The sequence below is a fragment of the Typopeltis vanoorti genome, chromosome 10, assembly GCF_054136105.1.
Source record: "Typopeltis vanoorti isolate ZY-2024b chromosome 10, IOZ_Tvanoo_1.0, whole genome shotgun sequence".
NCBI classification, from domain to species: Eukaryota; Metazoa; Arthropoda; class Arachnida; order Uropygi; family Thelyphonidae; genus Typopeltis; species Typopeltis vanoorti.
In genome coordinates, this window is record NC_143558.1 from 74,149,441 (window position 1) to 74,166,255 (window position 16,815).

Sequence of the window (16,815 nt, forward strand, 5' to 3'; positions counted from 1 at the left end):
TCCATGAAGTCACATTCACAAGATTGAAAGATCTTTATGAACTGCTCATTAAGTATCTCCACCACACATTCTGCAACAGCTGTCTTTATACCATTTCCTCCAATCAATGTCATCCTTCCATAATCATTCTTTCTTTTGCTGGCTACATATCGAAAGAACTCCCTAGGATTCTTTTTAGCTTCATTAGCTAACTGCTGTTCATACCTCTCTTTAGCTACTCTCACCAACCAAGTCACTCTCCTTGCCTGGTCTTTGTAGAACTCATGAAATTGGTTACTTCCACTTCTCTTATGCTGCCTCCACAATGCCCTTTTTCTCTGTATTGCATGCTTAATCTCTTTATTCATCCATCTCACACCTAACTTATTTAACCTTCTCACCCATGGTATACATTTAGACATTGCATCCACTAAATATTATTTGAAAATCCCCCAAGCTGCATTGATATCTTTTCCAGCTAACTCCTCATTCCATGCTACACCTGCAAGCTGTCTCCTGAGCTCTTCATAATCACCCCCCTTGTAGTTCCACATATACCCTTTTTTCACAGGGGTCCTTACACTGCTGGCAACCACCCACGTAATCACCTCATGGTCACTTTCACCAATTGGTGGATATTCAGAGAGGTTGTTGAGATCTAGGATATAGAAGTACATTGATAACAGCAAAATTCTGTATGGTGTTGGCATAGGTTTGTTAAGGGGGAGATCATGTTTTATTAATCTACATCTTACAAAAGGAGACAAATGTGTTGAATAAGATAATGCATATAAAGTAGCTTACAGGAATCTCTCACTTTACACAGTTAATATATCCTGTAAAAACGCCATAAAATAAGCAATTAAAAAAAAAAACATAATTCGCACATGTGCCTTCAAAATTGTTACTAAATTTTTTTTCAAATATATTTGTTTTTACTGATAATGTAACTATAAAGGATAATAAAATATTTCAAATAATCAAACGTAGTTTATTAAACACTGCATACTATGTAATGATAATTATATGTAAGAAAAATTATAAGCAATATTTGAACAAGGTAGTTTGCACTGGGTCTTGTTTCTTTTTCTGTACATATATAGTGTGATAACAGTTCATAGCTTCATCTGCATGGCATTTGTGATCAAGATTAAGGTCAATATCCATAAATTGTTGTTTTAAATTTTAAATAGCTATTATTATTATTACGGGTATCTCCATGGAGTCAGTAGGCTCATCGCGGGAGACCCAAACTAGCAAAACAATATCTGTCATATCTCTTCTTGAATTCATTTACAGACGAAGAGTTCACAACTAAGTCAGGCAATGAATTCCACTCATTCACCACCCTCCAGGCAAAAAACCTTGTTCTCACACCCTTGTTAACCACACTCTTCTTTAATTTCCAGGGATGACTCGAAATGATGACTCGAATTCTTTTAAAGTTATGTCCTTTATTGAAGTCATCTTGTTCATTAATGTTAATGAGGTCATATCACTAAATTTTTCTGAAAGTGAGTTTAATAATTACTATTACATAACCTCCAAGGAGTCTTTAGACTAATTATGAGAGGGCACACTATTCCAATACATAAATCACAGTCTCCTCTACTTAATCCTTCTACTACACACTACCATTAACACACAATGCTATCTACCATCCACCACCACTGCCAAAGCATTTTATGTCTGTAAATTTCATGTGTCCGGTTGGCCAATTTGCATGTGTGCAGGATAAAAAATCTGAGTTTCCTGGATAAAAAAACCTACTACCTCCATATGAGATCGGCTAACTCACCTTCAAATGAGAAAGCCCATAGAGTTTCTCCTCTCTTGTCATGATGAGGATCAAACTCTTGTCTTTTCCAATCAAATGGCACAATGTCCCGTTATTATTCTAATTATACTATGAAGGCAATAATTCCCAAGCCTTTGCAGTTTCCATTTCATTTAAGTCTAGTTCTTTCTTAATGTTAGCTATTTCTACAACAATGGAGTCTATCTGTTTGGTAAAACCTATAAAATCATTTGCAAAGTGTGGCAGAAGTTCTTGTCATACACCTCTCATGTTACTTGATGCCACTTGTTGCCATACTTTGTCAATATTTTCAATAGCATTTTTATATTATAATTTTTCAAGTACTCCACCAGTGTAATCAACTTTCTGCATGCTGTTTGAAATGCCTGTTCAAAGTTCTTTTTCACGTAATAAGCCTTAAAAGTTGCAATTGTTCCTTGATCTATAGGCTTTAAAATTGACATTGCATTTGGTGGTGTACAAGGTGTGGCTATTAAAATAACAAGACTGGTTGCAAAAATATGGTTTATTATTACAATTGTACAACTTAATTGTTATCCCCCTTCAACATACTCCCTCCGCTATCTATACACCGTTGCATACAAATTTTCCATTGTTGGAAGCAGTGCTGCAAGTCATCAGGTATTATCTGATGACTTGAGTTAATAGCCACACCTCATATATACACACTATCTATCAATAATTGTCTGGACACCCCTGTTATTTGAAGTTATGGAACATTCCAGGTTTGTTAATAACATAAAAACTGCTGTACAGAAAGTACAAACAGTATTTCATCATAGCAATTGAATACAGGTGGTATGGCAACACGATGTGAACTCGGTGACTTCAAGAAAGGTGTCATCATGGGCTGTCACATTGGCAGTATGTCCATATGGCATGCTCCAGTTGAGAGTGCCATTGCTGCTTAACTAGAGCATTCAAAATCAGTGGCTGGCAATGTGATCAACAAATGGAAATGTTCTGGCATCACTAGTGCAGGAAAACACCCAGGACGGCCACTGAAAATAATTGACAGGGACAGCAGGGTGTTAAAATGGGTGGCATGCAAAAACTGGCAACAATCAGCAGAGCATCCATGATGAGTTCCAGAGCACCAGTAACAGTATGGTGAGCACTAATACTCTATGAAAAGAACTCCATTTACTGTGTTTCCAAAGAAGAGTAGTAGCATACAAGCTGAACATCACAACAATGAACAAGGTAGCTTGTCTGGCCTTGTGCAAAGAGCACATGAACTGGAAAAATGACCAGTGGAAAAATGGTATTCTGGAGCAATTAATCAAGGTTCACCTGTTTCCAGTCTGATGGCAGAGTATGGATGTGGAGGCAGCCTGGTGAGCGCTTGTTACCATAGTGCGTTTCACCTACAGTAAAGTTTAGTGGTGGAGGAGTAATGGTGTGGGGATGCATCCAACTGGTTTGGAGTTGGACCACTGGTCATTGTCCGTGGTTCCATGAATGCAGCTCAGTACCTTGATATTCTGGATAATCAGGTGCTGCCTACACTGTGGAGTTTTTATGGAATGGACTTGTGTTACTATCAAGACGTCAATGCCCCATGCCACAAAGTTGCAGCTGTTATGGAATGGTATGAAGAGATGGTGTTAAATAACTGCCCTGGCCAGCACAGAGTCCTATGCTCAACCCCATTGAACACCTGTGGGACGAATTTGAGCAGCGATTGAGGTCCAGAGCAGCACATCCTCAATCTGTCACTGAATTCAGTGCTGCTTTGATGGAGAAATGGAGACAAATTCCATCTAATGTCTACTGCACATTGGTGGAAAGCCACCTCAAAGGGTGCAGGAGTGATCAAAGCCAAAAGTGGACATAATCTATATTAGGGTTCGCCTGCTGGTATCAAATGTAAATTTCTAAAGTGCCCAGATAATTATTGGTAGATAGTGTATATATATATATCACCTCCACATTTTCATTTAAATCATTTAACAAAACAGGATATAAAAGCAACAAAGCTTTACAACTAAGATTGTTTCCTTCACAATACCTCTCAACTAGTTCAATTATTGAACTAGTCTTCAAAGAGATTCTGATCATCCAGAGTTTTTTTATTAGCACACCAAATACCAGGAAATGATTGTTGGGTGTAGCTTCTAAGCATCATAGGGTTTTGCATATGATACACAAGCAAGGACTTTAGTTTGAAATCTTCTCCAATTAACACAATGAAAATTGGCTTGTCAAAATAATGTCTATTATTTTTTTTAAAAAATTCTGGAAACTTTAGCGCAACATCTTGATCTGAAATTGCAGATTCACCTTGAAATGTAACATTATGCAATCTAGTTCGTTTTCTTTAAATTGCTCAACCTAACAAGATCTATCAACAAAATCTTTTTCATTTTTATCGTTGCCTTTCAATGTGGAAAATAGACTTAAAGTTTTTCATTGTAATGGTATAAATACTAAGGAGAATTATTTTATTTGATTATAGTCTTCTATCCAAATTGATAAAAGTCACTCCATTTCAATCTTCGGTTATCACTGGCTTGCAAAGACACTGAAATTGATGTAACTTGTCCCTTTTTTTTCTATATTTGTTGGCTTATTTCAAATTAGTATGCACTGTTGCCTCATTCAGTTCAAAATCACATGTGATTTTTGCTTTCTTATCACCACACTCATATCTTCTAGTTAATTCAAGAATTTTTCCTCTAAAGTGATAACTTTTTGCTTCATTTTATCATTAGTATTCTCTAATTCACTCTTCTTTTTATCCATAGCCAGTATTAAATGATTTTTTTAATATAAAAATGTTTATATGAGGCACATGATGACGGTCTTATGTCACATGTGTCATCTGAAAGTATAAAGCAACTTTCAGCTAAAATGCTGTGAACTAATTCACAGTGAATTAAGTGAATTAGTTCATGATGGGTGTTACCTCTGCATTCTTTGCTTTAAGCAGGAATTTGATTGTTGGTATATTATGTCCATTCCACATAGTTAACTGAAACACAGTTAACATTTTATTTGCAAAATTATTATTTATGAATTGTCTTAATGATACACAAAGTCTCAAATGCAATTCTGATTTCAAGTTATATGCAAATAAATTTTAATTTGTTTTTGAAAATTTGCTTTAAATAAATTGTTTGCGTTCTGCACCTAATGACTGCTTTATAGATATGTGTTACTATGAAGTTTCTGCAATTGAAAATCTAAAGTATCCTTTCTTTTAGTGTTAGAAAACTTTAAAAAAAAAATGGATACAGCCAAAACACTATTAACAAAATACTCTACAAGACCTCAATAAAAAACAAAGACAAACCAGACTACAATAAAACTATAACCATTCCCTACATTAAAAGGACCTCAGACAAAATAAACAGAGTACTACAAAAATACAATCTCAAAGCCACCTTTAAACAACCTCCTGCAAAATTAAAAAGCTTACTCAACTCATCCAAAGACCCACTCCCTCCGCTGGCCCATCCTGGAGTATACCGTATTTACTGCACCTGCAACCTACCATACATAGGATAAACAGGACGCACAATTCTGATCAGACAAAAAGAACATAAACAACACATCAAACATAATAATTATGATGAAGCTGGCCTTTCTGATCATGCCCTGAACACCTTACATAGAACTGACTGGAAAAGCACTAGTTGTCTACATCAGCGCTTCCCAAACTGTGGGCCGTAGGTTTTGTTAAGGGGGGGGGGGCGTGAAATAATGAAAACAAATTTAAAATGTTTTAAGACTAAGTAGATTTTTTTTATTTTAAAAGAAACGTATTTAACTTTTATTATTTATTATTTCTTTTTTGTTACTTTTTATATTTTAATGCAAAAATTCCCACATTGGTGTTGGTTAACAAATTTCCTTCCTGCGTATATGTTTCATTTCAAAGCAGTGGTTAATGGTATTTACTTCGCATGCTCTCCAGGGAAGCTCCAAATCTTCCTGTCCCTTTCATCACGCGTTCGTAATCAGGGACTGTTGATATCGACTTTATATACATATCAAAACTCGTTTTATATTATCACTGTCATCCGAACTAGTTTTCTGTTACCAATAAAAGTTTCGCATATACTTCACACATGAAAAAAAGCTTAAACAAGTTCATGTGGGGAGATAGTGACTCGCTTGCAGTGGTAAACAACACGCCCTCCCTAACAGACACTATACTGCAGAGGCAATAAAAACAAGAAGTACTTTGACTGGGATAAAAACACACTAATTAATGAATCACATATCCCCCCTCATACAGAAACTATGCTGTATAGACTGAAACAAAACCATATGTTGCATGGGCAAACACAGTATCTAACTAAAAGCTATTGTTATTAATTAGATGTGTGTGAGTTCGATTTCCCAAGCCAGCAATAAAACTCAACCGAATGAGTTAAAATTCGTAAAAGTGTTAAAACTAAGTAATATATATATATATATATATATATATATATATATATATATATAATGAATGTTATGGCAGTTTCACATATGGAATTCAGTTGAAGAGAGTTAGCATTTCAACTCAATTGTCAGCTATGCTTTTATCTTTCAGTTGCGCAATCTTTTGTTAATACCGCACCAATCATACGCACGTTTTAATAACCTGCCTTTGCTGTCTGTTTCGTGTTAGGCTTAATTACCTTAAAGGGAGAAAAGTCACAAAAGAGAAAAATGTTCCTGGTCCTGGGATTCCCTTATTCAGGTAATATTCACTAATTTCATGTTATCAGTCTGCAGTGTGCCAGTATCGGTAAGTGGTGATATTATTTGATCTATTCTACGTTAAAAAATTTAACCCTGAGATGGATAAGTGGCTGATAAAAAATAAAAAAAAATTCCCGTGAACAATCAGAAGAAGCAGAAACAGACTCAAAAAAAAGGACAGTATTTCATATTTTACCAGAACAGCCTGCATCGTGTTCAGAACCAAACGGTAAGAGGCAAAAAATGTAATATATGCATTTGATTTTTGCAATATTCGCTGTGTATGTTTTGTATTGAATATAAATACAATAAATATTATAATAATATATCTCACTATTACGATTTTTTTTCGAGGGGGGGAGGGCGTGAAATATTTTAATTTTTGCAAAGGGGGCCCTGACATCCAGAAGTTTGGGAAGCACTGGTCTACATCATACCAAAACATGGTATGAACGTAAATTTAAGGAAGCCTGTGAGATCATTATCAACCACCTCAATCTAAACAATAATGATGGTCTAAAAATCCCATACATATGGAAGACATATATTCGTCCCACGAATCCTTCCTCTCTAAGAATAACTATAAATAGGACCATAGAAAATCTAGGATCCTAAATCTAAAATAACAACGTTAATACTAAAAAATAGGACATCACTGTTAAAGAAAAAAGCTGTAAGAAAGAATGTTTATTCATGTTGTAATTTATGAATAATTTTTTAAATCAAAAATAACAATTGTAATAATAGAAATAGGACATCACTATTACTGGAAGGAAAACTATCTGTAAGCAAGACTGTTTATTCATGAAATCATAAATTAAATCTAGCTTGATGTAATTTTTTTTTTTCCCCACTAGAAGTCATGCCAGTGAGTAGCATGTGATCAAATCATTGTTTCTCTAGCTTTCAGTTTGAAATATAACGCAGCTTGTCTGGTATATTTACGTATGCTCCAGATGATGATATTGATATGAAGATCGAAACGTCAGGATAATAAAAAGAGTTATTCTAACACGGTTGTAGAATCTATAATTTCAAAAATGAAAATCTGAAGGATGTTAGGATAATATATTTAGTTAGATACTACAGTATCTAACTAAATATATTATCTCTAATCCAGAGTATTTTAATAAGAAGGTGTGACACCTTTTGGCTACTTGTATATAGAAATATGATGTCTGCATTACTTCAACCTTGGTATCACTTCTGGGTCTGGCTCTCTGGTTTGAGTAGTGGCCTTTCCCATAATGCATAGCATTATACATGTCTGTAAGGATATGTGTGTTGAATTATGAGATACTAAGGCAATTGATGTGAAGTCATTAGCCTCTATATATGACCTTAATTTGTCATTTCATTTTGGTTGTGTCTAATTACATTAATTGTATCTAAATATAGTACATAGAATCTAATATTGTCTCTGTACTGTATTTAGTGACATGATAAAGCTACACCTTGCCTCAGGGTCAAGGACGGTCTGAGAAGTTTAATCTAGAACAGCGTTAAGTGAATGTTTTAACCCGTGTAAAATAAATCATGGTATCAATTTGTTAATTTGTTATCAACTGTGCCAATCTGAAACCATGTCAAGTGAGGAATTCCTGTATTTAAATTTGGCCCTTGATAAAGTGCTACATGACAGGTTGGTATTTAAATTAATACAGATCAAATCAAATAAATTAGTGAATTAGATAGGAGACTGTGAATCTGATAGGTATCAGGAAGTTGTGTATTGTGGAAATGGTGTGTCAGAAGAGGAGTCACCAGGTAGAGTCTGGAGGAGTCTTTTTGGGGGCTGTTACTGTTTAACTTATATCTTAACAATATCGGAAAAGATCGTTAACTGGGGATCTGCAGTTGGCTGCAGATAATGCAAAGTTGGAGAGAGCCATGAGGATTAAAGTAGATACACTCAACTTTCACTGTAACACACCTCTATAACAAACTAATAGAAATACAAACCAAAGCCCATAGGTATAATGCTATGCATTCACTATGGCAGACTATATTGTGGTTTTATAGAATGATCTGAATAAGACATTCACAGAAGCAATATTGCAAACTGTAAGGTTTGAAATTTGGTAGGCACAGACAAAATGCAGAGTATATGGCAGGAATATTTAAAAAGGAGTAGAGGTAATAAGGGATTATGGTAGTTATATAGCAGACAACAACCAGAAATTGGGGTGGGAGGGATACAATGCTAGAAATGTGAAGACATAGGAGTTTACAGTAATAATGTAGAAGTAAAGACACTGACATGTAGAAGTAAAGAGGTTATGGTTCCGTTATATAAGACCTTGTTTATGAAAACCACATATATGGGTTATTACTATATGCATATTTGGTCACCTGTTTTTCAAGGAATTTAGAAGAGATTAAGGAAACAACATTTGCAGGACCTAGTGAATAGGAGAAGGAGGATAAGCCTGAAAATAAGATGAAGGTTTTACTAGATTAATGTGGAACATATTTTGCAGATACAGAGACCATTCTAGGAAGCTGTATAAGGGTTTCTAACAACTCTTCATGAAGAAACCAGGTTTTCTGAATGAAGAGTTGCTAGTGAGTAAAATGCAAAATCTTCATACCTTAATTTTTTTTTTTTTTAATCCCTTGGCATACACCTCCGTTGTGCATTCACATGGACAATGAGACTTTGGTATTTAGATGCAGTCCATGACCCAAACCCCAGTGAAACATTTTGCAACACAGGTTGATGAATACTATGTTGACAGAGATGTCCATAATAAGTCTATGACTGCATGAATATCTGATAATAATAATAAAATAAACAACTTCATTTCTTAGTGCATCACTATCACCTTGTTTTTAAGATTCTACTTTAAGATTCTACTTTTGGGTAGAAGTAGAATCTTCTACTTTTGGGTAGAAGATTCTACTTCTACTCAAACTTGAAAATAAGAAAACATTATATTCACTTGTAATCTTGTATCATAATCATTAAAGTAAGATATAATGCTAACAGATCAGATTTTGCAACTTATGGATCACAGGGGGGATGAATTTAGGGTCATCCCTGGAAGCTGTGTAGTCATCAAGGGTGTGGTTATGAATCATGTGAGGTCTGGTCCAAGTCCTCCTCATGTCATGGGATGAGTATGTTTATAGTTAATGTACTCAAAGATAAATATGATAGAAATTTAAGCATGAGTGACTAAAGGACCTTCTTAGATTTCCTGGCAAAGAAGTCATATTAATTATTATTATTATATTAAATTTGGAAAAATCAGAAAATCAAGTCTCTGTTTTCTGTACCACTTCAACACATCAAATAATTCACAAAGGTAAAATTAAGAAGTGTGGACCCATACTACTTAATGTTATTCTTCTTGGAAGCTTAATGGTAATAATTTATGACTTCTTGGAAATTTAATGCTAATAATAATTATCCATAATTGTATATATAAACAATTCTCTCTTTTCTGAAAGAGCTATTACAAGAATTAAAAGCAAATATAAGTGGAAAAGAAAAATTCTTCTTTGTAAAGGTGATTAAATAGAGGTTATGGCCAAGATCAAATTAAAGTAACCCTATCTTACTTTTGTATTCTACTAAGCTTCGTCATTAGTTTCCATTTGTGTAATAATTTCTCTTTAAAAATGTCAATGTCACACTGATAAAATGTAAAAAGTATTATTAAAGTTAGAATGTTCTGTTTTATCCTGTTATCACCATAGTGCCTCCACAGCACAATTGGAAGAACGATGGTACGTTGCACCCTTCGATTGGAAAAGGCCTAGGTTCGATTTTCATCGTGATGGGAGGAATCTTTAAATGGATATTTTCAACTAAAGGTGAGTTAGCCGATCTCATATGGAGGTAGCAGTGTTTTTTTCTCCTGGAAACTTGAGTTTTTCATCCTACATACAGACAAATCGATCCTTCAGAAAACAAGCAATTTACAGACAAAAATACTGGTTGTGGTGGTGGTGGTGGACAGTAGATGGCATTGATGTAGATCAGGGGTGTCCAACCAGTGGTCCTGGACTATTCGTAAATAAGATCTTAAACCTTTAACATCATTATGTGATGCAAAAAATATGCGGTCTTTCTTTCCATTTTGATACAGGAATTTGAGAATAGGTTTCAAGATTTCAGCAAAAATTATCAATTTTTTTTTTGTAAATTTGCAACTCCATTTTCAGTCGACATAAATACATTAAGTTCGAAATTTCAAATGGAATGTATAGAGTTGCAATCAGATATTCAATTCAAAGAAAAATTTGATCATGTCTCTTTGCTAGATTTTTATAAGACCTATCTTCCCAGAGAAAAATATCCTTCGCTTCACAATCACGCTTTATTCGTGTCATCACTTTTTAGTATGTACATTTGTGAACAACTATTTTCAAGAATGAAGCATATGAAGAGTAAAGTTAGATCAAAAATTTCTGACAAGAACCTTGAGAGCTCACTACGAATTGCAACCACCTTCATCGGACCAGACATTGATGTATTGGTTTCACATAAACAAGGCCAAATATCTCAATAGTTTTGTGTTTATGCTGCCCTCTTTTTTTTTAATGTTATAATAAAAAATTTGGAAAAATAAATGAAGTTTTGTTACTTATATATATATTAACTATATTATACATTTTATATGTGGCCCAAGACAATTCCTCTTCACTCGATGTGGCCCAGGCAAACCAAAAGGTTGGACACCCATGATGTAGATGATGATGGTAGTGAGGTTTGATGCAGTGGTGGAGATGGACAGCTGTAGTGTAGGTGTCCTCCCTTGATGAGTCTTCGGACTCCTTGGAGATGTCACAAAATAATAATAATAATTATAATGTGACACCTCCATAGCATCCAACTCATTGTGACGAGGGCATCCTACACCACCTAATCCACCAACCACATTTAATTGCACCATCTATGCAAATAAATTCATCATTCACACTACATTTACTACCCACTAATAGTATTTTTCTCTTTTAACTGAGAGTGTTTTCTAGCTGATGTCTCTATATGCAGAATAAAAAACCTGTTGTGAGGAAAAAAAAAATACTACCACCTCTGTATGAGATTGGCTTAACTCACATTCCATTGAAAAAAATAAAATAAAATAAAATCCACATTAAGATTCTTCTTGTCATAACAGAATTGAACTCATATCTTTCACAATCAAAATGCATTATCCTATCATTCTTCCAAATGCATTGAGGCACTTACTATCCCAAAACACATAAGCATTTTTAGCACACTGTTAAAATATAATTATTATATATTAAGAGTTCTTTTTTTATGCTTTTCAGTAAGAATAACAAAGCAAAGTAAACAGCAAACTTTACAAGGCTTACTCTGCTGTTCTCACAGAAAGTTTTGGAGCATACTTTGCTCTATTTGCCATCCATATTATAAAGTTGCTTTGCAAAGACTCCAATTCACTAATTTTTGTTGTCATTTCATTTTGTATAACAGTATCTGAAAAAAAATAAATAAATAAAAAATTGAAAACAATGAAAATAATGCTTAAATAGTTAAAACCAGAAATTTAGTAACATGTTTAAATTTACATACATGAGAAAGTCCACTCACTACTAAAAATGCATTCAATTATTCACTAAAACAAACCATTCTACCATAAAAACAAATCAACCAATTAACAATATTATTATTATTTTTTTTTTTTGAGAATCTCTATGGAGTCAAAATTTATCATGGGAGGTCCACACCATTATTCACACAGTACCTATCATCTTCTCCCTGAACTCATTTATCAATGAAGCATTCACGACCACTTCTGGCAACCCACTCCACCTATTCACAAAGGTAAAAATATGGTCTTCACCAGTGGTGTGTTGGTAAATTTTTAACAACCGGCTCGCTTTATGAAAAATTTGATTCTTCACAAAGTTCTATTGTATCTTCAGATGTCTTTGTTTCTGCTTCTTCAAATTTTGTCCTCTTAATGTTTAAGAAGTTTCGTTCTATTTCATTTTTTCAACTAATGGCTATCTGCTTTTTCGATCGCAAAACTCTCACCCTGATTAAAATTATTTTAATTATTAAAAAAAAAGAAAGAAAAAAACCGAAATAAAAGCATATATTAAAGAAAATTTTCCTATATTACCTACAACTTACCTATTATCAAATGAAATCCTGAACAAAAAAAATGTAACACTAATATTACCACTCGTAGTCGATCAAATGACCAGAGACTGTAGCTGTTGCAACAAATTTTTGTATTTATCGATAGTGCAACAATGTTGCATTTCCAAGAACTTAATGTTGCAAGTTCTTGGAAATTCACCAAAAAATAAGGCATTATTGTTTATTCAAATACCCAGTTCAGGAGTTTTGATAACATGTTTGTGTTTTAATGAATACAGACATTGTTTAGTAAATAAAATTGTTTCCAAATTCCCGTTCGTAAATTGAGTTTGTGTTTTGTGAATTCTCCTTTATGCATTTATTTTTGATAATAATAATAATAATAATAATAATATATGTAAGTGTTTATTATACAATTTCAAAATATTTACGAGAAAAAGTATATGCCACCATTCATCATCTATCCTTTCATAAAGAATTTTAATAACCGGCTCACCCAACTTAAAAACATTAACAACCGGCTAACTAAATTTGAAAAATTTTAACAACCGGCTCGCACGAGCCGGTCCCAACACACCACTGGTCTTCCCACATGTTAGTTAACAAAACCCCTTACAAAATTTCTCTCCCTTCTTGCCATGTATTGAAAAACTCTTACTACATGGAATGCAAAGGGAGTAGTTAAGTCTGGAGAAACTATGGGATAAGATAAATTAAACATGACAAGAAATTGTATTCTTGGTTTAATCCTTTATTCAAGTATAAACAAACAAAGTTTCTGCATTAAGTATCTTCACAACTGGACTACATTTTGTATATAGAGGCTAATAACTTCATATCAATTGCCTTAGTATCCCATAATGCAAAGCACGCATCTATTTGTGTGTGTGTAATGCTTTTTATAAAGTAATAATAAAGAGAAGTGACCAAGGTCACTTTTGGAGATGTCACAGCTAAGAGGTGGCATAGAATCGTTTTAATAACTTACATGTTCTATTATATCCTTCCTTTCCTTATCTAATAAGCAGCATTTATAACACCACTCTCTCTCTTCACAGGCATAGGAAGCATTTCATAAACTTGTAACAACCTTGGTCACTTATTAACAATCACCACCTAATCCCTAGATTCATAAATTTCTAGTAGTCCAATTACGAAATTCAGCTTGTGATCTTGCCTTCCCAAAATGTATAACTTTACCCTCTCTCTCTCATTAAAATGGCACCCATTATCCTTTGCTTATACTGCTAGTCTTTTTAAATCATCTTGCAGTATCTATAAATCATCTTAATCGACCATCACTCCACACAGTTTTACATCATCAGCAAACAAATGGATATTTCCCCTTAAACCATTTCCTATATCACCTATGTACAAACACAGTGGGGTACCCAAGTAAAGAGCCTTGGATATGCCACTAGTCACTTACCTTCAGAATTAACCCCCCCCCCCCCATATACTACTCTTTGATGTCTATCCATCAGTCACTATCTTATCCATATCACCAGCATCATATCCATCTCCCATTTGCTCCAGTTTATGTAACAGTCATGTGATATCCTGTCAAATGCCTTTGCAAAGTTCAGCAATATATCATTACAGTAGTTTCCTTCATCTAATTCAATTGTCACTTTTTTATAAAAGGTAAGTAAATTATTAAGAGAAATAATTCGCTCACTTTTTATAAGAGCAAAGTATTCATTATAAAAAAGTGAGTAATTTACTATTCAAAAAAAAAATGCTACCCAACAGAATAGCATATTCCTCTCCACCTATTCTTCAATTTTACCTTTTACCAACTTCTACAATACCTTACTCAACATTTCTGAACTGGTCTATTTCCTTCTGAAACTATTTTGTCCTCTTTCTACTCCCTTGGCACATTCCAGACCTGAGATGTAAGTTAAGCAACTCAATTAGAGGAGTTGTCAATTCCTTGAACATTACTATAATTAATTGTCTGATATCCCATCATGTCCAAGCAATATTTGAAGAGTACAGGGGAAAAACAACTTCAGTCCAATTTTTGTGAATTCCACCTAATGCTGCCATCTGTTGGGGATTAAAGGAAGGTTTCATCTCATAAATACGACTTTCTGCATAAACAACCTCGGTCCAGACAAATGAACAGAGAATATTTCTTAAACTCGGGAAGAACACCCTCAGTCCAAGCAGTTGTATGGAAAAACAATTTCGGTCCAATCACATCAACTATTATCACTATTGCATCAGCCATTACTTTGTTATCAGTGGTTTGTTGAATCACTACTAGTTTTGATTATAGTTTTACTGTTTTGGTTTTATGAGTATGTTAATTGTTTTTTAATAATAAAAAGTAGTGTGAAAATGATAAGTGATTATTCTAATAGTTCTAATGAAAGTGAAGCTGATACTAAAGAAAAACTCACAAAGAAACGAAAAAAGACAGGTAGGACTAGAGATGTAATGAAAATTCTTTGTGCAACAACGCACGAAGTTGGTCCTGACTGTTTATGCAAAAGGTATCGTTGTTTCGAAACCATTCCTGATGCCGAAAAAAAAGAATTATTCATGATTTTAACTTATTAGGGAACTATAATGACCAAAACTCTTATTTAAGTGGACTAATTACAATCTTTCCCGTAATGAGAAAGTGTCCTAGAAAAGGAGTTGATGCGAAGGTGAACACGGCTTCATTTGCTTTTCGTGTCAGATTACTGCAAGGCGGCGATGAAGGGAATAGCGAAGATGTCAGAATTTGCCGTAAAGCATTTATTTCTTTGCATGGTATATCTGAAGAACAAGTGAAAAGGATTAAAAACTGTTTGATAAATACTGGTCAGTCACCTAAAGATGGGCGTGGTAAACACCTAAACAGACCCCACAAAATTTCAGAAGAGACTAAGAACAAAGTTAAAAGTTTTATTAAAAGTGATGACGACAACGTTGATGACCATCCAATAGATGATTGAAATAAATGATTATTTTAAAACTACAATATTTTAACTATTTAAATTTTTATTACTTTTTATCATATTTCATTATGATAAAAATTATGATATGTGTATTATTGCTTACTTAATAAAGAAGCACTTACCAACCTTTGTTAGTATAATAATTCCCTTAGTACCTATTATCTTTAAAACAAGGGATGCGATCTGATCATTATTTATAAATTAAATAATTAATTAATTAAAAAATCAGATATTACCAATCCGATTAATAAAAAAAATGTGCATAACAACCATTTTTTATATAGGATTTACCGGGGAAAAACCACTTCAGTCCGGCCATTTCGACAAAAAGGCCATTATTTGACTTTTTTTTTTTTTAATTTTTAAGTACTATTTAAATTAATTATGCTTAATATACATGAATGTACCACATCTATTATTTTTTTATTTTGTTAGGCTATGTTTACTTGCATTTTGACAACAAAGAAAATTTAATTACGTTTATTTCGGAAGTCAATATCATGGACTGAAGTTGTTTTTCCCCTGCACCCTTCATTTGCATTAAGGTCCTGCAGCATTCCAAGCACTGTTCATTACCTTCTGTTCACATCTGACACTGCAACATTTCCAGTTGCAGTGTCCTCCAATAATTCAGATATCTTGTCTGCTTTGGTTCTCTCATAATCTGATTCTGTCTTCCTTACCATGCTGCTCACCTATTCACCTATCTTGCTTATGCTTTTTAATGCTCAACTTTTTTTTTTCTGCTACTCATCCACCCAACTCCTATATGATTAATCCTCCTGACCATCGATTTATAGTTTGATACTGCTTTCTTCAGTCCTTAATAATCTTCTAGGCACTAATATTTTTACCTTCTAGATTTTTATGCAAAGGCACTACTCTTACTTTGTAATTTCATGATCTGTAATTCCACATACCCCTTATCTGAAAATTCTGCATGTCTGATAATATAATCTCTCAAGTTAAGACTACATGATCAATCTCCTCAACCAAAGGAAACTATCTTTGTTATTCATAAGCTCTGTGATCCTATCACCAGAAACTCTTTCATATCTTCTGTATACAACTATAATAAAAATAAACTAATATATATCATTGCCACTGACAAAATAGTACCTTCAACGGGATTAAATGTTGCTGTTCACCCTGTTAATATTACCATTCATATCCTTATTTGAAATGTTTCATTTCTTTATCACTATGGAACTAATATAAATTGCTCACTTGAACTGTAAGAATATTACACAATCCTTATCAAATATTTGAACACCCATAATAATGGATTT

The 16,815-nt window shown here is 33.7% G+C and overlaps 1 protein-coding gene across 3 annotated transcripts in view; it reads right to left on the minus strand.

The window, feature by feature from the left end:
• LOC150102510 (cilia- and flagella-associated protein 61-like) overlaps positions 1-16,815 on the minus strand; it is a 396,485-nt gene that overhangs the window by 282,693 nt on the left and 96,977 nt on the right. For all 3 annotated transcript variants that reach the window (XM_090399647.1, XM_090399646.1, XM_090399648.1), the window contains exon 4: positions 11,819-11,942. In XM_090399647.1, the coding sequence (XP_090255773.1) occupies positions 11,819-11,942 (124 nt within the window). The remainder of the gene's footprint in view (positions 1-11,818; positions 11,943-16,815) is intronic.